The sequence below is a fragment of the Pelophylax lessonae genome, assembly GCF_965119305.1.
Source record: "Pelophylax lessonae genome assembly, chromosome: 2".
NCBI classification, from domain to species: Eukaryota; Metazoa; Chordata; class Amphibia; order Anura; family Ranidae; genus Pelophylax; species Pelophylax lessonae.
In genome coordinates this window covers 393,145,792-393,172,033 of record NC_138769.1, presented here as the reverse complement: position 1 = coordinate 393,172,033, position 26,242 = coordinate 393,145,792, and the positions used below count along the sequence as shown (strand labels likewise).

Below are 26,242 nucleotides of genomic sequence, written 5' to 3'. Positions count from 1 at the left end.
GACCAGTATGAGCGAGTGAGAGCGATAACACCAAATTTAACACACCTGCTCCCCATTCACACCTGAGACCTTGTAACACTAATGAGTCACATGACACAGGAGAAGAAATTGCTAATTTGGCACAATTTGGACATTTTCACTCACGTTTTTGTCCAGCAGTTTAGACATTAATGGCTGTGTGATGAGTTATTTTGAGGGGACAGCAAATTTACAATGTTATACAAGCTGTACACTCACTACTTTACATTGTAGAAAAGTGTCCTTTCTTCAGTTGTCATATGAAAAGCTATAATAAAATATTTACAAAAATGAGAGGGGTGTACTCACTTTTGTGAGATACTGTATTTTCTATAGGTGCTATTGACATAAAAATTTTCACATGTCGGTAAAAACCCATGCAATCCATACACACAAAAAACAAAAAAAAAACAAATAGGTTCAGAAATTAAAGTGTTAGTAAACCCAAAACCATGCCTTCACTGTCTTGTCTCCCACAGAATATGGACATGCAAAAGTTTTAGAAGATGTAAACTGATAAATATCTTTTTTCATCAGCAGTATATAACAGTCTTGTGACTTCTATCAGAGCCTTTTTAACCACTTTACGACCGGCGCACGACGATCTACGTCGGCACTCAGCCCCGGCCAGGCAAACTGACGTAGGCTTACGTCAGCACTATTTGCCGGCCCTGTGCGCGCTCCCGCGCGTCCCCGCCGCCGACGATGACTCGATTGGGTTCAGAACCGATCAGTCATCAGGTCCAGGCCAATCATTTTTGGTCTGGACCTGTTGATCGGTCCTGCCCAATCAGATCATCCTCTAAGCCTGTGAAATGTAAACACAGGCTTAGAGGAGATGTGCCCTCCCCCCACAACGGTCTTTTTGGATCCAGCGTGAGAGGAGAGCACATCTTACTGTGAGTATTGCACCAAGCACACCCACACACAGGTAGATAGGCACATTTCACCCCCGATCGCCCCCCCAATTAACCCCTACAGCACCTGACACAACACACACTATATACAGCATTTAGCAGTTACCTATATACCTGTATAAGTGTGATTTGTGAACAGGTGTAGCACTTGCGACCCCCCCTTTTCCACTCAAATTACCCCCCACCCCCCCTAATAAAGATTTAACCCACTGATCTCCCCTGACCCCCCCCTGATCACCGCCGTTAACCCCTACACCCTCTGTCACATCAGCACTAATACAAACGCAATATACGGTGTTATTGTATTTTTGTATTAGTGTCATTGTGATCAGAATTAGCGCAGGCGACTAAGTTTCTGTCCCAAGAAGGTTTAGGGTCCCCGCCACCCGCCCAATAAAGATTTAAGCCCCTGACCCCCCCTGATCACCCCTACACCCCCTGCCATAACACACACCGTATACAGTATATAGCATTTTGCTATATACCCGTATAAGTGTGATTTGTGGTCAGGTCTAGCGCTTGCGACCCCCCTTTTTCCACTTGAATTACCCGCCACCCCCCCTAATAAAGATTTAAGCCCCTGATCCCCCCTGATCACCGCTAGTTAACCCCTACACCCTCTGTCACATCAGCACTAATACAAACGTAATATACTGTGTTTTTGTATATTTGTATTAGTGTCATTGTGATCAGAATTAGCGCAGGCGACTAAGTTTGTGTCCCAAGGAGGTTTAGGGTCCCCGCCACCCGCCCAATAAAGATTTAATCCCCTGATCCCCCCCTGATCACCCCTACACCCCCTGCCACAACGCACACCGTATACATTATATAGCATTTTCTATATACCCGTATAAGTGTGACTTGTGACCAGGTTTAGCGCTTGCCACCGTTCCTTTTATCCTTAGGATACCCGCCAGTCCCTTCCAATAAAGATTTAAACCCCTGATCCCCCCCTGATCACATCCCGTTAACCCCTACACCCTCTGTCACATTAGCACTAATACACACATAATATACTGTTTTTACTGTATTTTGTATTGGTGTCATTGTGACTTGAGTTTGCGCTAGCTAGCTAGTTTCTTTCCCAAAGGAGGTTTAGGGTCCCCGCCACCCCCCCCCAGATCCCCGGCGCATAGTTTAGAAGTAACCCCTTGATTGCCACACACGCACGCACGCACCTACACTTCCATTTCTAGTATAGTGTTTGAACAGATGAATATCTGATCTGATCAGAACTATACTAGCGCCCCCATAGTTTAGGGTTCCCAAAACGCGGTGTTTGCACGATCAGTACTGATTCCGGCCAGCACCTGCGTTTAACCCTTTCACCCAGGCAAGTGTAGTAATCAATAGATTACTGTCACTTGCAAAAAAACACAAGACACAAAACCGCTGTGTTAGCAGAGTCAGGCCTGATCCCTGCTAGCATTAGCAGTTTTTTTTTTTGTAGCGCTTGAAATAATCTTCGACAACCAGGTGCTTTTATTACCTGTGAGTCGCATCACTGTACGGGTAAATTTAGTTACCAAAATGACCAAACGTTCGTACAGGGATGAAGAGCTTATCAGTTATATGCTGACCGAGTCATCTGATAGCGAAGGGGAAGCTACAATGACCGAATTAGTGTCAGTATATGAACCTGATGACGGCAGCGGCTCCCTGACAGATAGCTCCGACGACAGATGGGTCCCTGTTAGACCCAGGCGTACCCGACCCCATTCTGAAGTTGTTGAGATGCAGGAATCGCAGGGTGCTCGTATGGAGCAGAGTGTGGGTACTAGTGCCGCTCATCCTTCTGGCGACCTGGCAAGCGCCAGCGGCCTAGTACAACCTGGACCTAGTACAACCAGCACTGCAGTAAGACCTGGTGACGTGGCGAGTCCCCTAAGTGCAGTTGAAGCTGGTGCGGTGGCTAGCACAAGTAGTGGCCCGCAGCCACCGCGTATTCGAAGACAGGCCCGTAGAGCCCATAGTGCCCTCCCTGATGCGCTGGCATTTCCTAATTGGCAACCCACTGATACTACAGCGCCAGTACTTCCCCCATTCACCGCCCAACCTGGAATCCACGTGGAGACAGCTGGTTTTACGCCCCTGAACTTTTTTGAGCTGTTCTTCTTTACAGATCTATTGTGGATCAATCAAATTTATATGCACAACAGTTCATCGCCGCCAACCCAAATTCACACCTTGCCAGACAATTCGGCTGGAAACCTATAACGGTTTCCGAATTTAAGATCTTTCTGGGCCTTTCCCTCCACATGGGCATAACTAAACAGAGTGAATTGCGGCTATATTGGTCCACTAGCCCAGTTCACCATATGCGCATGTACTCTGCCTCTATGTCCAGGACGAGATACGAGCAAATTCTGCGATTTATGCATTTCAGCGACAATGAAATCTGTCGTCCTCGGGGAGACCCTGCATACGATCGGCTCCACAAAATTCGGCCCCTCATAGACCACTTCAATCAGCGGTTTGCAGCCTTGTTTACCCCCGAACAAGTTGTCTGCGTTGACGAGTCCCTGATTAAATTTACTGGCCGCCTTGCTATGAAACAGTACCTCCCCAGCAAGCGTGCCAAGTACGGGGTCAAACTGTATAAATTGTGTGACAGGGCCACAGGCTATACAGTTAGTTTCCGGGTCTATGAGGGAAAAGATAGCTGTGTGGAGCCCCCCAACTGCCCAGACTACATAGGGAGCAGTGGTAAGATCGTTTGGGACTTGGTGTCACCCTTATCCGGAAAGGGGTACCATTTGTACGTGGACAACTTTTACACAAGCGTGCCACTATTTAGTCACCTTCTCGATTTACAAATTGGCGCATGTGGCACCGTGCGACCTAATCGCCGGGGCTTCCCCCAACGGCTTGTAGATTCCCGTCTTAGTCGGGGGGCGAGAGCCTGCTTGAAAACGGACAAATTGCTTGCGGTGAAGTGGAAGGATACACGGGATGTTTATGTTCTGTCCTCCCTTCACCCAGACACGACGATCCAAATTCCTACGGCAACTGGCGTTATGGAGAAACCCCTCTGTGTCCACGAATATAACCTTAATATGGGAGGGGTGGACCTTAACGACCAGCTTTTGGCGCCGTATTTAGTTGCCCGTAAAGCCAGACGCTGGTACAAAAAAGTGTCTGTTTACCTATACCAATTGGCTATGCTGAACACCTTTGTCCTATACAGGGCGTCAGGACGAACTGGATCTTTCCGGGAATTCCAGGAAGAGATCATCCTTGCCTACCTGTACCCAGGAGGCATGCCTGCCCAACTTCCCCTTCCAGATGCAGTGAGCCGGCTGCATGAGAGGCATTTTTCACATGTCCTCCCGAGTACCCCTACCCAAAGATGGCCCCAAAGAAGATGTCGTGTCTGTAGCAAGCGCGGATTTAGGCGTGACACCCGTTATTATTGTCCCAAATGTCCTGACCAACCTGGTCTCTGCATCGGGGAATGTTTCGAGCGCTACCATACACTAGTGGATTATTAGCGTAGGGTACAGCACGACACAGTGTAGGGCACATAAACACAGGGTCTCGAAGGATGTTGGATGTCCATCGACATTTTGAGAGACCCAAGCTGGAAGAGAAGATCGCAGAAGATCGCAGTCCCTCCCAAATCAAGAAATAAAGGAACAGTTAGAAAGAAAAATAAAAGGATCCAAAAACTGTTGTGGTGTCAGTAATTTTATATGTCCTTCTACTCCTTCCTACTATACTTTTTTCAATGTCCTTTGTTTGTTTTTTCATTCTTTTGTGACCTGTTTTTCTTGCAGGTACTCGTCAGCTACCACGCATTGATTTTATATATTCTGACACAAACAGTGTTTGCGCTCAGCATATATGGATACCTTTGCTGATAGCAGCTGTGGTGATTTTCTGATTTCAGCACTGCAGTTAAAATCCTATTTTGGTATACTTGGATAGCGCCGTGTATACCCATCATTAAATTCAGTGGGTGGTTGTTTGAGCGGTTAATGATGAAGATCAAAAAACTGTTGTTGTCAGTCATTTTATATGTCCTTCTACTCCTTCCTACTATACTTTTTTCAATGTCCTTTGTTTGTTTTTTCATTCTTTTGTGACCTGTTTCTCTTGCAGGTACTCGTCGGCTACCACGCATTGATTTTATATATTCTGACACAAACAGCGTTTGCGCTCAGCATATATGGATACCTTTGCTGATAGCAGCTGTGGTGATTTTCTGATTTCAGCACTGCAGTTAAAATCCTATTTTGGTATACGTGGATAGTGTCGTGTATACCCATCATTAAATTCAGTGGGTGGTTGTTTGGGCGGTTAATGATGAGAAATACTACGCATTATTCCTGTGCTGATTTCTGATAGGTTCTCTTTTTTTCCGTTCAGCCCACAGGCTGCATGAAAAAAAAAAAAACCTATATGCCAAACAAGGACCAGCAATGTACTGGTACGTTGCTGGACTTTGAGTGGTTATACCAGGATGATGCCTGCAGATTTAGGCATCATCTTGGTATCGTTTTTTACAGCCAGCGGTCGGCTTACATGTAAAAGCAATTCTAGCAGGTAATTGGCCGCTAGACTGCTTTTACATGCAGTGGGAGGGGCCTCCCCCCCCCCACCGCCGCCTTCCGCAGCCTTCCATGGTTTTTCTCTGGCTCTCCTGTCCCACCGGTTAACCCGAGAGTGCAGCCGGTGGTTCAATTATCTAACCATAGAGCTAATTGGAGATGAGAATGGCTCCAATCATCTCTATGGCCTAAGATGCCGGAGGCTACGAGCATTTTATGACTTCTGTTTCGCCAGAAATAAACAGGGCCATTGGGAAATTGGGAAAGTATTTTATCACACCAATTTTGGTGTGGTCAGATGCGTTAAGGTCAGAGGAGAGATCTAGAGTCTAAAAGACCCCAATTTTTTTAAAAAAGAGTACCTGTCACCACAGATTGCTATCATAGGGGATATTTAAATTCACTATGATAACAATAAAAATGATTTAAAAAAAAAAAAAAATTAAAGGAAAAGTGTCAAAATAACATAAAAAAGCAAAAGAAAAAAAAAAAAAAAAAAAAAAAATTGAGCCCCCCCCCTTACCCCCGGTGCTTGCGCGCAATGGCGCACGCAAGCGGTGGTCTAGTGTCATATGTAAACCACAATTGCAGCATGCATGTGAGGTATCGCCGCGATCGCCAGATCGAGTGCAGTAATTCTTGCAGTAGACCTCCTCTGTAAGTCTAAAGTGGTAACCTGTAGAGACTTTTAAATGTTTTTAAAAATGTACATACGTTTTTGTCGCTGCGCAGGCATGCGCAATTTTTAAAGCATGTCATGTTAGGTGTCTATGAACTCGGCATAAGATCATCTTTTAAATTTTACCAAAAAAATTGGAATTATATAGTGTATTTGTGCAATAAATTAAAAAAAAATGTATTTTTTTGCAAAAATTGCGTTTGAAAAATCTGTGCGCAAATACCGTGTGACAAAAAAATTTGCAACATCCAGCATTTTATTCTATAGGGCCTCTGCTTTAAAAAAATATATAATGTTTGGGGGTTCAAAGTAATTTTCTAGTAAAAAAAAAATATTTTTTCATGTAAACAAAAAGGCACAGAAAAGGCTTGGTTTTCAAGTGGTTAGAAGAGTGGGTGATGTGTGGATAAGATTGAGCATAAAATGCCGGGACTGTTCAAACACCCCCCAAATGACCTCTTTTTGAAAAGTAGACACCCAAAGCTTTTTTCTGAGAGGCATGGTGAGTCCATGGAGTATTTTATATTTTGCCACAAGTTTCGGGAAAATTATTATTTTTTTTTTTGTTGTTTTTTTACAGAAAGTTGTCACTAAATGATATATTGCTCATGCATGCCATGGGAATATGTGAAATGACACCCCAAAATACATTCTTTTGCTTCTCCTGAGTACAGGGATACCACATGTGTGAGACTTTTTGGGAGCCTAGCTGTGTACGCGCCCCCGAAAACCAATCCACATCTTCAGGTTTTCTAATGGCGTAAATTGCTGATTTTACCCCTGACTACCTGTCACAGTTTCAGAGGCCCTGAAATTTCAAGATGGCACAAAACCCCCCCAAATGACCCCATTTTGCAAAGTAGACACTCCAAGCTACTGGCTGAGAAGTATGGTGAGTCCATGGAATAGTTTATATTTTGCCACAAGTTTCGGGGAAAATTTTTTTTTTTATTTTCTTTTATTTTTTTACACAAAGTTGTCAGTAAATGATATATTGCTCACACAGGCCATGGGTATATGTGAAATGACACCCCAAAATACATTCTGCTGCTTCTCCTGAGTACAATGATACCCCATGTGTGAGACTTTTTGCCAGTCTAGCCGCGTACAGGACCCGGAAAACCAATGCGCACCTTTAGGCTTTCTAAGGGCGTAAATTGTTGATCTCACTCCTTACTACCTATCACACTTTTGAAGTCCATAAAAAGCCAAGATTGCACAAACCCCCCCCAAATGACCCCATTTTGCAAAGTAGACACTCCAATCTATTTGCTGAGAGGCATGGTGAGTATTTTGCAGCTCTAATTTTTTTTGGAAAATGAAGAAAAAACAGGAAAATGCATTTTTTTTCCTCTTTTTTTCAATTTCCAAAACTTTGTGACAAAAAGTGAGATCTGCAAAACACTCAACATGCCTCTCTGCAAATAGCTCAGGGTGTCTACTTTCCGAAAAGGGGTCATTTGGGGGGGGGGTTGTGCTGTCTTGGCATTTCATGGCCTCCAAAACTGTGATAGGTAGTCAGGAGTGAAATCAACAATTTACGCCCTTGGAAAGCCTGAAGGCGATGATTGGTTTTCGGGGTCCTGTACTCGGCTAGACTGCAAAAAAAGTCTCACACATGGGGTATCCCTATACTCAGGAGAAGCAGCAGAATGTATTTTGGGGTGTCAGTTCACATATACCCATGGCATGTGTGAGCAATATATCATTTACTGACAACTTTGTGTAAAAAAAAAAAAAAAATATATATATATATATATATTTCCCGGAACTTGTGGCAAAATATAAAATATTCCATGGACTCACCATGCCTCTCAGCAAATAGCTTGGCGTGTCTACTTTCCAAAATGGGGTCATTTGGGGGGGTTTTGTGCTATCTTGGAATTTTAGGGCCTCCGAAACTGTGATAGGTAGTCAGGAGTGAAATCAACAATTTACGCCCTTGGAAAGCCTGAAAGCGGGGACTGGTTTTCGGGGACCTGTACTCGGCTAGACTGCAAAAAAGTCTCACACATGGGGTATCCATGTACTCAGGAGAAGCAGCAGAATGTATTTTGGGGTGTCATTTCACATATACCCATGGCATGTGTGAGCAATATTTCATTTACTGACAACTTTGTGAAAAAAAAAATATATATATATATATGTATTTCCCGGAACTTGTGGCAGAATATAAAATATTCCATGGACTCACCATGCCTCTCAGCAAATAGCTTGGGGTGTCTACTTTCCAAAATGGGGTCATTTGGGGGGGGTTTGTGCTATCTTGGAATTTTAGGGCCTCCGAAACTGTGACAGGTAGTGCAGAGGTGACATGCACAATTTACGCCATTAGAAAACCTGGGAGTGTTGATTGGTTTTCGCGGTCCTGTACACAGCTAGGCTCCCAAAAAGTCTCACACATGGGGCATCCCCATACTCAGGAGAAGTGGCAGAATGTATTTTGGGGTGTAATTCCACATATACCCATGTCATGTGTGAGAATTTTATCTTTTAGTGACGTTGTGTAAAAAAATAAAAATAAAAAAAAAAAATAGTAATATTCCCAAAACTTGTGGTAAAATATAAAATATTCCATGGACTCACCATGCCTCTCAGCAAACAGCTTGGGGTGTCTACTTTCCAAAATGGGGTCATTTGGGGGGGTTTTGTGGTATCTTGACATTTCAGGGCCTCCTAAACCGTTAGAGGTAGTGAGAAAATGCAATGAAAAATGTACGCCCTTTGAAATTCTGATGGTGGGGATTTGTTTTTGTGGTCCCGTACACAGCTAGGCTCCCAAAAAGTCCCACATATGTGGTATCCCTGTACTCAGGAGAAGCAGCAGAATATATTTTGGGGTGTAATTACACATATACCCATGGCATGTGTGAGCAATATATAATTTCAATGACAACTTTGTGTAAAAAAAAAAGTTTTTAGTCATTTTTCAAACACCTGTGACAAAAAAATGAAATATTCAATGAGCTCAACATGCCTCTCAGAACATTCCTTAGGATGTCTACTTTCCAAAAAGTGGTAGTTTGGGGGGGTTTTGTACTGCCCTGCCATTTTAGCACTTCATGAAATGAGATAGGCAGTCAAAAATTAAAGCTGTGTAAATTTCTGTATTTACACCATAGTTTGTAGACGCTATAACTTTTGCGCAAACCAATAAAAATACGCTCATTGAATTTTTTTTTGTCAAAGACATGTAGCTAAATATATTTTGGCCAAAAAAAAATACATAAATTGAGTATATTGGATATTTTTTAAAAGACAAAGTTGAAAATGTCATTTTTTTGCAAAATTTTCGCTCTTTTTTTATTAATATCGCAAAAAATAAAAAGCGCAGAGGTGATCAAATACCACCAAAAGAAAGCTCTGTTTGTGGGAAAAAAAGGACGTAAATTTCGTTTGGGTACCACATTGCATGACCGTGTAATTGCCAGTTAAAGTCACGCAGTGCCGAGCCGTAAAATACCCCCTGGTCGGAATGGGGGTAAAATCTTCCGGGGCTTAAGTGGTTAAGCTTTTTGTAGGAGGTGTTTTCATTCCCAGCTGACCCTCTGTATGGGGAGTGCTGATTGGCCCTGTGCTGATCACATGCACTCTGTCATGAAAGAAAGAAAAAACTCTAGCAATACACACCAAACCGAGCATGTGCAGCCTGACTCCTAATACTCTATTCTATCAAGAGATTGGTTGGAATCAATGAAAGGAGGATCAGAGAAAACAGGATCATACAGCTTTTATACACACACACACACATACACACCCAACACAGAGGATTAACTCATTAGGTTCCACAGTGAGTATAATAAGCATGCTTTACTGCATATAAAGACTGATTTTACTGTTGTGGGTTTAGCAACACTTTAAGTTGTGTATAATAAAATGGAATAACACAGGGAAAAAGTATTGAACACACGAAGAAATGGAGGTGCAAAAAGTCATGAAAAGCCAAGACACTAGCTGAAATCTATTAGTAATTAGAAAGCAATCCTGCCCCTTGTCAGTGCAAATTAATATCAGCTGGTTCAGTCTCAACTGATGGCATATAAAGAGGTTTCCCATTACCAAGGTAACACACAAGAAACATCTCATGATGGGTAAAAACAAAAAGCTCTCTCAAGACCTTTGCAACCTTATTGTTGCAAAACGTACTGATGGCATTGGTTACAGAGGGATTTCTAAACTTCTGAATGTTCCAGCGTGCACTGTTGGGGCCATAATCCAGAAGTGGAAAGAACATAATTTCACCATAAACCGATCACGACCAGGTGCAAGTGAAAAGAATTATCAGAAGAGTTGTCCAAGAGCCAACGGCCATTTGTGGAGGGCTTCAGAAAGACCTGGAATTAGCAGGTACAAGTGTTTCAAAGAAAACAACAAGTAATGCACTCACTCGCCATAGCCTGTATGCACGCTCACCACGCAAAACTATTGCTGAAGAAAAAACATGTAGAAGCTCACTTAACCACTTAAGCCCCGGAGGATTTGGCTGCTAAAAGACCGGGGGGTTTTTTGCGATTTTTTACTGCGTGACTTTAACGGACAATTGCGCGGTCGTGCGACGCTGTACCTAAACGAATTTGACGTCCTTTTTTTCCCACAAACAGAGCTTTCTTTTGGTGGTATTTGATCACCTGTGCGATTTTTTGATCATGCGCTATAAACAAAAAAAGAGCGTCAATTTTGCAAAAATAACAATATTTTTCACATTTTTTTATATGAAATTCCCCAAAAAAATGTAAAAATCAAAATTTTTTAACATTTTCGGCCAATTTGTTTTATGCTACATATGTTTGGTAAAAAAAATCGCAAAAAGCGGATTTTGATTGGTTTGCGCAAAAGTTATCGCGTTTACTAACAAAGGGAAAGATTTTTGTCATTTTTGGTGTTTTTTTTTTTAACGCGTAATGGCGGCGATCTGCGATTTTTTTTTCGGTACTGCGACATTGCGGCGGACAGATCGGACCCTTGACTGACATTTTTGACACTTTTGGGGGTACCAGTGACATTACTGCAGTAATCAGTGCTATATATATGCACTGTTACTGCAAAAATGACACTGGCAGGGAAGGGGTTAACTTTATTAGACAGGGAGGGGTTAAGTGTGTCCTAGGGGCGTGCTTCTAACTGTGCAGGGACATTGCTATTGGTGTAAAAACAAAGATCAACGGTTCTACGTAGTAGAACCGTCTGATCTTCACTTTTACACAGGGAGAATGACGGGCGGCTTGTTTACATAAGCCGCTCCGCCTTTCTCCCTTCACAGGAGCGATCGTAGTGTGACCGGCGGACATCGAGTCCGCCGGTCACACGCACTGACTTGTCTGTGAACGAGCCGCGGCGGGCGCGCGCCTGCCCGCAATTGGCTCGCAAGTCAGTGACAGGCGAGTGACGTATCCATACGTCACTCTGCCTGGCCGGGGCTGACCGCCGCAGTATATAGTCGTGCGGCGGTCGGCAATCGGTTAAAGTTTGCTGCACATCATTTAGACAAGCCTGTGAAATACTGGGAGAATATAGAGAAGAAGGTAAGAGGAGACCAAAATTAAACTCTTTGGATGTCATAATACACACCATGTTTGGAGGTCAAATGGCACTACACATCACCCAAAAACACCATACCAACAGTGAAGTTTGGAGGTGGGAACATCATGGTGTGAGGTTGTTATTCAGCATACGGTACTGGCAAACTTCATGCCATTAAAGGAAGGATGAATAGACAAATGTACCAAGACATTCTTGATAAAAATCTGTTGTCATCTACCAAGATGATGAAGATGAAATGAGGGTTGAAATTTCAGCAAGACAATGACCCCAAACACAAAGCCAAGGGAACTCTCAATTTCAAAGAAAGAAAATAAAGCTGCTAGAATGGCTCAGTCAGTCACCTAAATTGAGTCCAATAGAAAATCTATGGAAAGCACTAAAGATCAGAGTTCACAGAAGAGGCCTTCAAGATTTGGATACTGTTTATGTGGAATGAATGGGCCAAAATTACACCTGAGAAATGCATGCGAATAGTTTCTCCATACAGGAGGCATCTTGAAGCGGTTATTACCAACAAAGGATTTTGTATGAAGTATTCAATAAATTTCAGTTATCGTGTTTAATACTTTTTCCCAGTGTCATTTCATTTTATTACACATAACTTAATTTCTGAACTTCTTAGTTTTGGTTTCTTTGTATGTATGGATTGCATGGGTTGTTACCAACATGTGGTGAAAGTTTAATGTCAATTGCACCTTTAGAAATTAATTTACCTAGGCAAATGGTGACCTGTTTAATACTTTATTTTACCCACTGTATATCGAAAATCCATGAATTTATGGGATAGGTTGGTCAAAAATGTGGTTTTCCCTCCACAAAAACAGATGTTAAATATGTTTAACATGAAGGGGTTTTATCCTTGTCGTAGATGTAATATGTGTTTTTCAGTATGTGGGGCGTACCACCAGAAAGCTTCAGGTCAGATTACGTGAACATGTTCTAAACATCAAAAAAGGTTTAAAAAAAAAAAACACATTCTCTCTAGACATTTTAGGTATTCACACAATTGTGATCCATCTTTACTAAAATTCTGTGGAATAGATACAGTTGGTGAACACTGGAGGGGGTCTAATCAGGTCAGGGATATTTCTAGAATTGAGACCTACTGGATTATTGAACTTGAATTCGTTTATGTCCGAAGGGACTAAATATAGAACTGGACCTAAATTGCTTCATTGCTAAATTTTAAATCTTATAATTTTTTTAAAGATATTTTACATTTATTTTTGTAATTTTTATACTTCTATTTTAATTATGTATAAATTAGATATTTATATTTTTTAAAAGATGTAACGATACAGTTTGTCCACTGGGGGGAGTTTAAGGATGGCTGTATAAAAGATTTATGAGATTCATAGTAAGGGTTTAAATGTATTTTATATTGTTTTTATTGCTTTTTTTATATGTATTTATATAAGGAATAGAATGAGCCAAATGGAAAAAGGAACTTTACAGAGTGACAGTGTACTTAACATTACTGCTGGAGATATAGATGTGGTTTTCTGGTATATAATATGGCGGATTCTAGGCCAGTGCATGGCAGAAGTTGGACTATACAAGTACAGTCATTGAGTCCAATGCCACATTGAAGAAGTCTATTGGACAAAATGTGTCCGAATTACGTCAGGCGCACAGCCAGAAACCAGAAGTTCCTTGTTGGCCACTTTGTTGGTGGTCTTTGATATGTTCTTCTATAGTTGTTTTTAAAGGTATGGGGTATAATACATCTAATTTCATTAAAATACTATACTATGAGCCAATTTTAACCCTTTTTACATGCTGTCAAGTACAATCTGGTGATTTTTGTGGAGCAAAAACAGAGGATTGCATTGGATTGCAAAAGTGCTGATAAAGCCCATCATCCAGTGGACAGAGGGTCTGGTAAAGTAGATTATGCTTTGGGGAGTGGCTTGCATGAACTCACGGGAAATGTGGTTGGTTTGTCACTTTATTGCACTTTACAAATGTGAGCACATATGATTGAGTCTTATATTTTAAATAAAAACTGTATCACACCATCATATATTTTTCATTTTTGGTATCAGAATACTGTGGAGCTGGAAAAATTTGGAACCTTCAAAAGGAGGAAAGCCCTTAGAGATAAAGGATATATGCCAGAGTGGAATTAATACTCTGTAAAATAGCTTGTAAGTGGGGAAGGTCACTGCACCGATGAACACTGGGTGCTAGGCGCATTACATATATTATTGCATTATAATATGTGAGCAACATAATTGCTTCTGATTTAAGAGTTTTTTTCCTGGGACATACTACACTGTATGTTTGTTTGTCGTTTGTTCTTTTGGATATAATGCATGTCCTGAGGAGGAAGTGGATTTGATTAAATAATTACACTACATTCTTTGCACAATAAACTTAATTTAACCCATATGTGAGAACGATCAGTCTTTCTGGTGAGAGCATAGAAGATCTTTTTCATCTGCCCAGGGGGGCACTGTATTTCAGCTGCTGGGGCTAAACTGACTTTTTCCTGTGCGCTAATATAATTTATAAAATACCTGAACATTGCTGCTGACCAAGTACATCACTTCATGGAAACTACATCTGATGGCAGTGGCCTATTTCAGTAGGATAATGCGCACTGCCATGCTGCAAAAATTCTAGGGGTTTACTTGGCCTCCAAATTCTCCACATCTTAGCACTATCAAGCATCTGTGGATATGCATGGAAATACATGTCTGATCTATAGAGACCTCATTAGCTTTGTCCACCTGTGAGTAGTTACAGGTGTCCCTTCATTGCAGTTTCAGCAGATGAATCTGCAGCTTGCAAACTTCTATGGTTTTGAGAAGTGGGATTATCTTTTCTATGAATAGTGTAGGACCCACTGGAAATGGGGTACTTTGACATAGTGGTGAGCTTAAGCACAGTATGGCCATATGGTGTGACCAAATCCCCATATTTACTTTATAAGAGCAGGTGTTTTTAAATAGCCTTGCAAGATTTGAAAACAACTTTTTTCTGTCTATGTGTGCACTATTATATTGTTCAATTTGATCTATAGAGGCCCACCTCACAACTTACAGGCCTTAAAAAGATCTGCCACTGACAGATTGGTGTCAGATACCACAGCATACCTTTAGAGGTCTAGTGGTATCTATGCCTCAACCAGTCAGGGCTGGTTCGGCAGGACTACTCAATATTAGGGGCGTGGTCATAAAGTTATGGCTGATCAATGTCTGTGTATTTTTTATTTTTTTCTGTCTAACTAATAGAATGCAGGAACATGTACATACCTCCTGACACACTTTATCCCAGTTCATACGCAGAACGTAGACCACAAAAAAGGAAGCTTGCATAAACACAGGGAAGATCATTCCAATCCACAGACCTACACAAATTAAAATAGTATCAACTAAGATTTTTGAGACTGAAAAGTGTTATTTCACTGAAAATAAAGCCCTGAAATAATCTATTATGATTGACCACAGTCACCTGGGTAGAATTGGCGAGCAAATCTTAAAGCGCAATTCCAGCCTATTTTTTTTTTAGATTTGCATAAAATGGGGAAAGGTTAGAACCTCTTTAACTTTTGATATTGTCTTGTGTTCCCATTCAGACATTTATTCTCACTTTTTGGATATTTGATGGGCGTCAGAGAGAAATGGACGTAAGGGAAAAATCATGGGATTTTTGACTTATCGTAAAGTCCATTTCTCTGATGTTCATTGACGGATACAGCTCCTGATCTTCTTAACCATTGGGTTATACTGCCCCCTAGAGGAGTAAGACACTAGGCAGAAAAAAAAAGTCTGGCTACGCCTATGGGCAGTCACAGGGGGTATACTCCCTCTCTCTGCTATAGGTACTCAGTTTTGTTACAAGTAGTGAAGAATCACAATTCCACAGAGGGGTGGGTGCTGTGTCAGTCAATGAACATCAGAGAAATGGATTTTATGGTAAGTCAAAAAACTGGATTTTCGTCTTACCGTAAAATCCTTTTCTCTGAAGTTCATTGATAGAACTTGTAAAATTCTTGACCATTGGGTTATGCTGCCCCCTACAGGAGTAGAACACTAGGCAGGAAAAATCTTTACCACGCCTATGGGGCCGTCCCTGCAGGCATACACTCACACACTCTGCCATAGCCTTCAGTTTAATTGCAAGCAGTGTTTAGAGGAAAAACCCCAACCCATTCAAGATAGAGGGGCAGGTGCTGCGTCTGTCAAATGAACTTCAGAGAAAAGGATTTTACGGTAAGTCAAAAATCCAGTTCTCTATCGTTTATTGACAGATGCAGCTCCAAATAATTCTTGACCATTGGGACGTCCCAAAGCAGTAATTGCACGAGGGGTGGAAAAATAATGCAGAAAAAGAATGCAATTCCCAACAAGGCAAAAAATGTAGCCAACCAGAGAATATAGAGCTCAACCAGGAAGGACAGGAGCTCACCTGGACAAACACCCTGAAAGAGACTAAGTCTCTTTCAAACAGCAGCCTGCAAAACCTTGAGGCCAAAAGAAGCATCTGAGGATGCCAACACATCTACTTTTTTAAAATGTTGTGAACGTGTGCGCAGACAACCAAGTTGCCGCCTTGCAAACTCGTATCACTGACGCCTTAAGGCGAAAAGCCCAAGAAGAACTCAGCACCCTAGTAGAATGTGCCTTCACAGGGAAAGTGGAACCTAACCCTTCAGAATAAGCCTGAACGACCGTCTGCCTGATCCACCTAGATATGGTCGCAGCAGACGCAGCCAATCCCTTTCTGGGTCCTTCCGTGAGCAGAAACAGAGAATCCGATTTCATAAAAGATTCAGTAGCCACCAGGTAAACCCTAATTGCCCAAACCACATCCAAAGAGAGCAATTTCCTTAGAATGCTTAAGCTTAGAACATAAAGAAGGCAGCCAATGTCTTCATTTAGATAGAAATCAGAAACCACCTTAGGAAGAAACGACTGACTAAGTCGAAGTACCACTTTATCTCTGTGGACCACCAAATTAGGCGACCGGCAGGAAAGCGTATTCTGATACTCTGCGAGCAGAAGTAATAGCCACCAAAAAGGCAACCTTCTGAGACAAGGTAAGCAAAGGAATATACCTAATGTTCTCAAAAGGAGGTTTTTGAAGAACAGACAATACCAAATGCAGATCCCACGGAGGTAACGGGGATTGCCTCGGAGGGGCCACATGATGGACCCCTTGGATAAAGGTGCGAATCAAAGCATGCGAGGCTAATGGACGTTGGAAAAACACAGCCAAGGCCGACTTGGCCGTTTTATAGCAGCCTAGGCCAACTTCTGTTGAACACCTCTTAACCTCCTTAGCGGTAATCCCGAGCGTGACTCGGGGTTGGTTTTTCATATCAGGAGCGGTAACCCCGAGTCACGCTCGGGGTGGATTGCAGAGAGCGTAGCGGTGTTCTCTTACCTTCTCCTGGCGATCCAGCGATGATCTCTCATTGCTGTGACCGCCAGCCGAGAGTCCCGCCGCTCCTCCGTCGGTCTCCGTCGCTCTGATCACTTCCTAGTTCCGTTCCCTGCAGCAGCAATGCTGCATGGGAGCGGAACTAGGGAGGGAGATTCAAAAAAAAAAAAAAAAAAAAAACGTTGCAAAAAACACAAAACACATTTTATATTATATATATATGCATATATATATATATATATATATATATGCATATATATATATATATATATATATACATGCATATATATATATATATATATATATACACATGCATATATATATATATATATATATATATACAGTATATATATATATATATATATATATATATATGTATGCATATATATATATATATATATATATATATGTATATATATATATATATGCACACACACATATATCTATATATAATATATAATGCATGAATTATAATCTAATCAATAATATAATTTTATTATATATATTATATATTAAATAATAAAATAATATTATTGATTCGATTATAATTCACGTGTTTGTGTTTCAAATTTATCACATCTGGGATGTCTACTAGACTCTTGTTTTGGTCAGGTTTAAGTCAGTAATTACTAAGAATTGTAGGCCTATAATACATAACGCCAAATTTCCATGAAAAGAATTGTACCGCTTTTGGTATGTAATTCCTGACATAATCATACCGCCAGGGAGGTTAAGGAAAGCCAAAATCCTAGCCACCAAAAAAAAAGGCAAGCATGCACCTTCATGCATTCGCACCAAGAAACGTATGATTTCCACATACGATGATAGATCTTCCTGGAAGTAAACTTCCTGGCCTTCAACAGTGTAGGAATTACTGAATCAGAAAGACCCCTATCCTTCAACACCTGGCTTTCAACAGCCACGCAGTTGAAGCCAGTGCATGTAAAGAAGGATAGAAGATCGGCCCTTGAGACCGCACATCTGCCCTGAGAGGAAGTCTCCAAGGTGCATCAGCGACCAATCTTACCAGATCTGCACACCAAGACCGGCGAGGCCAGTCTGGAGCTACCAGAATGACTGAGATCCCCTCCGCCTCTATTCCATGCAGAAGTCTCGGCAGGAGTTTCAGCGGTGGAAACGCATAGATCAGCCGATTATGAACCCAAGGAGCCACCAGTGCATCTACGGCGTCGGCTAGGGGATCCCCTGACCTGGCTACAAACCTTTAAACATTCTTGTTGAGCCAAGAGGCCAACAGGTCGACATCTGGTGTCCCCACCGAGCACACAGGAGATGAAACACCTCCGGGTGTAGAGGCCATTCCCCCTGATCAAACACCTAATGGCTCAGGTAGTCCACCTGCCAGTTTTCCACACCTGGAATATGTACAACAGAGAGAGCTGGAACAAAATTCTCTGCCCATTTTAAGATCTCGGCCACCTCCCAGGCTGCTAGGACACTCTTGGTGCTCCCTTGATTGATGTAAGCCACGGCCGTGGAGTTGTCTGATTGAACCCAAACTGGACAACCTTGTAGATGATTAGTCCAGTGAAAAAGACAAAGCTTTATTGCCCTGAGTTCCAGAACATTAATCGGTAGTCTGGACTCTTCCACTGTCCAGGACCCCTGGGCACACAGTTTTCCCAGCACTCCTCCCCACCCGGACAGGCTGGCGTCTGTGGTTACCACGGTCCAATACAAAGGAAGGAAAGACTTGCCCTGACGCAATGCCAACGAGCAAAGCCACTATAGAAGAGCAGTCTGTGTTGTGATTCAACCGAATCATAGAGTCCAAGGACTTTGGATCTTTGTTCCATTTGACCCGAATTTTCCTTTGTAAGGAGACAATGTGACCACCTCGAAGGTCGACACCATCAGGCCTAGGACTCTCATGCAAGTCTGCAGAGAGGACAGATTGTTGGACAGCAACAAACGAATCACCCCCTGCAACTTCTGCAGCTTGTCCAGGGGAAGAAAAAACCTTCACCGATGTGGAGTCCAGATTCAGACCCAGGTAGACCAGACTTGAGGATGGCACCAGGGCTGATTTTGAGTAATTGATAGTCCAACCGAACTTTTGCAGAGTCCTTACAGTGATTGCCAAATCCTCCAACAGAGCTGAATGAGAATCTCCTCTTAACAGAAGATCGTCCAGGTACCCCAGGACCGCCCGCAATCCCCCTCTGACGTAGAAGTGCCAATATTGGAGCCAACACTTTTGTGAAGACCCTGGGAGCAGAGGCGAGACCAAAGGATAACACCACAAATTTAAAGTGCTCTTCTCCCACAGCGAGATGAAGAAAACGCTGGTGCCCAGTGTATATAGGGATGTGTAGATATGCGTCCTTGATATCGATAGAGGCCAATAGGTCTCCCTGATGTAGGGACGCCACCACCGTGCGAATAGATTCCATTCGAAACTTCTGAAAACGCATTATTTGGATCCAGGATTGGACGCACTATGCCGCATTTCCTGGGCACAGTGAACAGGTTTGAATAAAACCATTGAAAACCTTCCCGAGAGAGAACCGGCACAATCACTCCCTGCGACAGCAGATATTGCACCGCTCCTAGTAGGTCCGTTAACCGATCTGGAAATAGGCGGAGGTTGGACGGAAATAACCTGTCCGACGGTCGGTACCTGAATTCGATCTTGTAACCCAATCGGATCAGTTTGTGAACCCATTTGTCCTGAATCAAGGAAATCCATGGTTCCGGAAAGAAGCGAAGACGTCCCCCCACCCCAGACAGGCGTGAGGGCGTCCCTTCATGCAGACGAGTATTTGTCCGCAAATCCGGATTGGAATGTTCTCGGCTTACCCTACCATGTCTTCTTGAAACCCCCAGAAGACTTAAATGGCTTAGCTCCTTTCTCCTGTACCCCGGAGGCACGAAGGGGCCGTCTATGAGCAGTAAATTAAGGCCCCCGTCTATTACGCGGTGCCTTGCTCTTGGTGGATTGGGGAAGAAGAATACTCTTCCCACCTGTAAGGCCTTTGATCAGCTAATCCAAGGAGGAACCAAACAGTTTGTCCCCCATAAAGCAAAGATCAAAAAGAGCCTTTTTGGAAGCCTGGTCTGCAGACCAGCTTTTTAGCCACACCATGCGTCTAATCGCAAACCCCCACTGCAGACACTCTGGCCATCAGTGGAACTGCATCCAGTGACGCATCACATATATACGGAAGGGCTTGGATCATTTGATTTGTTAGCTCTGTCAGTCCCGACGGGAGCTGCTTCGTTTCTAGGTCACCTTTCAGTAACTTCGCCCATTCCGCTATGTTCTGTGACACCAGAGTGATCACAAAGACTGGTTTCAGTATTGAGCCCACGATCACATGCAAATGGCGGGACAGAGACTCCATCCGTCTATCCACGGGGTCTGTAAATACCGGGGACTCCTCAACCGGAAGTACCACAGACTTGTTTAGTCTGGCAACCGGATGATCCACCTTTTGTGGTACAGTCCATCTAGCGGATACCGCGTCCGCGAAGGGGTAGCGCCTTTTAAAACGCTTAGACACCTCTAACATTTGTTTGCTGCGCCCCCACTGTTCATTGACAATGTCAAAAAATTCCGGACAGGGAAAAACCTTACCCGACTTCTGGGATTTACGGGTGCCAAAAGACACCTGCGTCCCTGACGCTGTAGAATCATCCGCCATTTTTAAGGTTTCCCGCACTGACACTAAATGCCTTCACCAGCGCGATTTTCTGTGTGGCTGCTGACGAGGATACATCTTCCTCGCCATCAGAATGCGAAGACACAGAACCACCAGGGTGGCATGCGTCTGCAGCGGCCATATCTACCTCAGAATCCGAGGATACTAGAGAGGCAGGGGAAGGCATAGGGCGCTTTCTACTAGTGGCATTTTTTTAAAACGAAATACACCTTAGACATGAGGTTTTCCAAAACTGCTTTAAATGCAGACAGGGGCTACGACCCGGAGGGTCCTGCAACTGCACTGAGGGGGGTCTGTGGGTGAAATTTGGTCCTGGGACTCCTTATTTACTTAATATAAAAAAAGGCAGTGTCACTTTAAGAGAGACTGCAAAAAAACGTGATCCGCACCGCTGCACCAGCGGCACCACAAGTCCCAGCCTAGCAGCCTGCAGCAGGGTGAATAAGAAATACTTACAGGGACCCCAGTAACATACCACCAAAAGGATCTGGAGGGATGTAGGAACTATCTGTGCAGAGATCACAGACTCCAGGAAAATGGCCGCCCCATGCATTCCTATGGGGGAACTACCAAAACATGGCAGCTCATGCATTTCAACGGGAAAATTTGTTGTTTGCAGAATGAAAACTACAGCAAAATGGCGGCCCCCACGGAGCGCCATGCGGTCTCCAGGACCCCCTAGGGAGGTCAGACAGTGGCATCGGGGGAGGGGGGGTCCCCAGGAGAGGGCCCCACCAGAATAAGCCCCCCCCCGCAGAACCGCCACAATACATCCGCCCCCCGCTTGAGGGGGAAAAGCTTAAGGGGGGCCTGGCATCACCAAGAGGCCAGGAGAAGCGAGGGATACCCAAGGGTCCGACTTTCCCAGGGAGGGGCCCACATCCACTTCGAGACCGTCAGAGACCGACTTTCCCAGGGAGGGGCCCACATCCACTTCGAGACCGTCAGAGAAATGGGGGGACACTTACCATACCAACGGCATCAGGCGGGCACCACTCCGAACAGACCTCTCCACCCGAGGTGGGGGTGCTGACGGCCAGCGGGTGTACTGCGGCTCAGTGCGACCCAGGTCATATGCGTACCGGCAAGGTGTTTTGCTCACGGGCCAGCCCCTGTCCATCAGGGGTTCTGTCGTGGTGAGGCCTAGTGCTGGACTATAACCTGTGCATGCTCGCTGGCCGGGCTGGGAGACCTTAAAGATCTAGCATATCCAGTCCGAAACCCAGCCGGGTGTTGCTTGTAGTTCTCTCAGGAACAAAACGAACTAAAAAAAAAAAAAAAAGTCTTACAAAAAGGTTCCCAAAAAAAAACCCGCTAAGACCGAAGTCCCAGAAGGGAACTACTCCTAAACTAGGCAGAAACAAACTGAAGGCTATAGCAGAGTGTGTGGGCGTATGCCTGCAGGGACAGCCCCATAGGCGTGGTAAAGCTTTTACCTGCCTAGTGTTCTATTCCTGTAGGGGGCAGCATAACCCAATGGTCAAGAATTATATGGAGCTGCGTCTGTCAATGAACGATAGAGAAATCCCATTTTTGACACAGCTCTTGATCTTCTTAACAATTGGAACGTCCCAAAGCAGTATTAAACATGAGGGGTGGGAACAGCGAAAAAGAAATCCCTAAGGAAAGCTATAGCTAACCAGGTAAACAGAAGCTCAACCAAATCAACTGGAGCTCACCTGAAAAAACAATACACCCTAAAAGGGGACCAGACCCTCTAAACAGCAGCCTGCAAAAACATTGTGGCAAAAGGATGCATCCGCAGATGCCAACACATACACTTTATAGAACTTTATGAAAGTGTGCATCGATGACCAGGAGGCCGCCTTGCAAACCTGTGTCACTGACGCCTGATGACGGAAAGCCCAGGAGGCACCGAGCGCCCGAGTCGAATGAGCCTTGACAGGGAAAGCAGGAACCTGACCCTGGATGGAATAGACCTGAACCATCGTCTGTCTGATCCATCTGGAAATGATCGCAGAGGAAAACGGACAACCCTTTCTAAGGCCAAAGCCGTGAGCACAAATATTGAGTCGGTCTTCCTAAAAGACTCCGTAGCTGCCAGGTACACCCAAATTGTCAAATCCACATCCAAGGCATGCAAAGCAATTTCCCTCAGATGTGTTGGCCAGGCAACACAATGTCTTAATTCAAATGAAAATCAGAGACGACCCGAGGAAGGAACGATGGACAGAGGCAAAGAACCACCTAATCACTGAGAAGCACCAGTAGGGTGAACGACAGGATAACGCCGCCAATTCCCACTCCCTGCGCGCAGATGAAAGACACCAAAAATGCCACCTTCTGAGACAGCGTAAGCAGGGGAATCTGCCGAAGATTCTCAAAAAGAGGCTTCTGGAGGACAGAGCACCAAATCAAGGTCCCAAGGTGACTACAGAGACTGCACTGGAAGAGTCAAGTGCCTAACTCCCTGAAGAAAAGTACGCACCAGTGAGTATGAAATAAGCCCGCTAAGGCCGACACCTGACCATTGATAGTATTCAAGGCCAGTTCCTGGTCAACCCCCCATTAAAGGAAGGTCCAAAATCCGAGCCACCGAAAAAGAGCAAGGATGAACCCCAAGAGACTCACACCACGCAATGCAAGTCTTCCACATAGGACTGTAGATCTTCCTAGAAGTAGGTTTCCTAGCTGTTAACATGACTGTAAAGCAGGATGGAAGATTGTGTCAAGATATGAAAATATATTAACCTCCCTGGCGGTATGATTATGTCAGGAATTCTGTACCAAAAGTGGTACAATTTTTTTCATGGAAATTTGGCGTTATGTATTATAGGCCTACAATTCTTAGTAATTACTGACTTAAACCTGACCAAAACAAGACTCTAGTAGACATCCCAGATGTGATAAATTTGAAACACAAACGCATGAATTATAATCGAATCAATATTTATATTATATAATAAAATAATATTATTGATTAGATTATAATTCATGCGTTATATTATATATATATATGTGTGTGTGTGTATATATATATATATATATATATATATATATATATATATATATATATATATATATATATATATATATATATATATACATACACACACACGTTTTTTACGATTGGTTGATCCTTTGAAGATTTATTTCATTCATCTTTGATTGTATATTGGGCACTGTGGGATTTTCTCAGATACTTATATTTTTATACACAACTTTTTATATGAATTGTTTTATGAAATATTTTTAGGAATTTTTTCGTCACATATCAGTCATCAACGATTATGTTGATCATCGCCCTTTTTCATCGATTGCATTGATTTTGTGATTGCATTATATATATATATTTCCTTGGGATTGACACACTATTTATTTATTTGAGGACTTTATTTGTGCACAGTCTTTTCAGAGTCATCCACTGAGGATCTTTTGTGTATGGGCTCGCTTTTACAGTTTTATATTGAGGATTGATTTTACTTCGAATTTTTTGCATCAGGTTTAATCACATAGAGCACTATCCACAGTGGTGGACATCATTATTGTCACAGAGTGTATCACATTTATTTATGATTTGAATCAGCGCCGATTTTCTACACCATACATGATTATAACAATTTGTCCTAGGGACCACAGATTCTGCCTGAGAGGAAGCTTCAAAGGAACGTCGGGTCTGGAGAAGCCTTCACTTGACTTGCCTGCGGAAGAAATGTACTCTTCCCCCAATGAGACCTTTAAATTATGTCATCCACGGTAGCACCAAACAGGCGATCTCCTTGAAAGGTCAGTCAAGGCCTTTTTAGAAGTCTGGTCCGCAGACCAGCATTTGAGCCAAAAAAGGACCACTGCCGAAATAGAGTGCCGAGCCACTAGGGGAGCCGCATCCAAAGAGGCATCACAGATAAACTTCAGCCCCTCGACCAACTGGTCCACCAGCTCAGTAAAGGCAGGGGGGAGCTACTCCCCCTCCAGGTCACGGCGTAAAAGCATAGCCCACTCGGTAAGAGTCTGTGGCACCAGGGAAATGGTGAAAATCGGTCTCAGTGCCGAACCAGCAAGGGTGTACAATTTGCGGGCCACAGCCTCCACCTCCCTGTCAGCCGGGTCCTTAAAGGCTGGGGACTCTTCAACCAGAATCATGGTTGCCTTGTTTAACATGTAAACCGGAGGGTCCACCACCGGAGAACAGTACACTTCTTAAGAAGGGAATCCTCATAGGGGTATTGCCTAGCAACTTGCTTAGGGACCCCAAGGAATGCTTTGGTCATCCCCACTCTTCAGTGACAATTCTATCAAAATAGGAGGGGAAGGGAACTCCTTTGCCACTCTGGATGGCTTGCGAGTGCCAAAGGGAACCTGCGCCTCCATCGCAGCTGCGTCCTTCAACTAAGTCTCAAGCACAGATATAATCAGTGCGTCCACCAGCGTCTTTTCGTGCGTGGTTGCAGAAGCGGAGGAATCATTCTTACTATCTGGGGATTCAGGGCGCATGGTCACAGACCCAGCAGAGTGACCCCTGTCTGCAGCGGCCAAATCCGATTCAGGATCTGAGGAGATAGATGAGGCAGGGGAAGGCGGGGGCGCTTTATGCCAGCCCGTCGCCCAAAAGCCATCTCCACCCGCGACACAAGGCACTCCAGGACCGCCGTCAGTGCATTGATGGATGGATGGGACCCGGAGGCCCCGTAGCCCCAGAGAGGGGATAAGGTGGGGAGATGTGCTCCAAAGACTCCATGAGTCACCAGGAGGACCCCACAAAAAAGTGTAAAACAATGCTAAGGGACAACAAACACCGCTCTGACAGCACCACCTGGTTGCCAGTCACACCAATCGATCTGCAGCAGAGGGAGAGGACCCCACCAGACTCAACACCCCACAGAAACCAAGCACCGCAGCATCCAGGAGAATCTGCAATGCACGAGCGGCGATCAGGAAATAAAAGGATCAAGGAGTCAGCACCAGGGGATGAGGAGGGGCTCCCACCGCTGAAATAGCCACCCACGGCTGAAATAGCCACCCAGAGAGCTCCACTGTCATAGCCGCCGCTATTTTCAATGGCAAACCATCGCAAAAAATGGCCACCAGACTACACAAATCTGGCCGCCGTGCATTAAGCACACAGGCTACAAGAAAATGGCAGCCCAGTTTGGCACCATGAGGTTTCCTGGGACCCAGGAGGGATCCCCAAGCCTCAAGGACAGGCCCGGGCAGGACAGGGGGCCCTGGCAGGGTCTTCCCTGCCCCCCCCCCACCCTGCACAGCCGATTGTCTGGACGTCAGCAGCGCACCCCCCCCCCGGCATCGCCAGCAAAGTGCTCTGCCCCCACCCCAGAAATTGGACCAGACCAACCAAACAGCCCCAGCGTCAGTGAAAAGGGGGGGTAGGATGGGAGGAACAATTACGGGGGATTCCTAACGGGGAGGAGGGGAAACCGGGGGTCCTTCCGTCCTAAAGAGGAGAGACCTGGTCGTATGCGACCGAGCGAGGAAATTAACTCGCAG

At 44.0% G+C, this 26,242-nt stretch overlaps 1 protein-coding gene across 1 annotated transcript in view; it reads right to left on the bottom strand.

Annotated features, from left to right (window-relative positions):
- The window catches only part of LOC309546397 (multidrug and toxin extrusion protein 2-like), a 167,737-nt gene that overhangs the window by 4,913 nt on the left and 136,582 nt on the right, over positions 1 to 26,242 (bottom strand). The window contains exon 15 of the mRNA XM_082246056.1: positions 14,963 to 15,057. Coding sequence (XP_082102182.1) covers positions 14,963 to 15,057 — 95 coding nt within the window. The remainder of the gene's footprint in view (positions 1 to 14,962; positions 15,058 to 26,242) is intronic.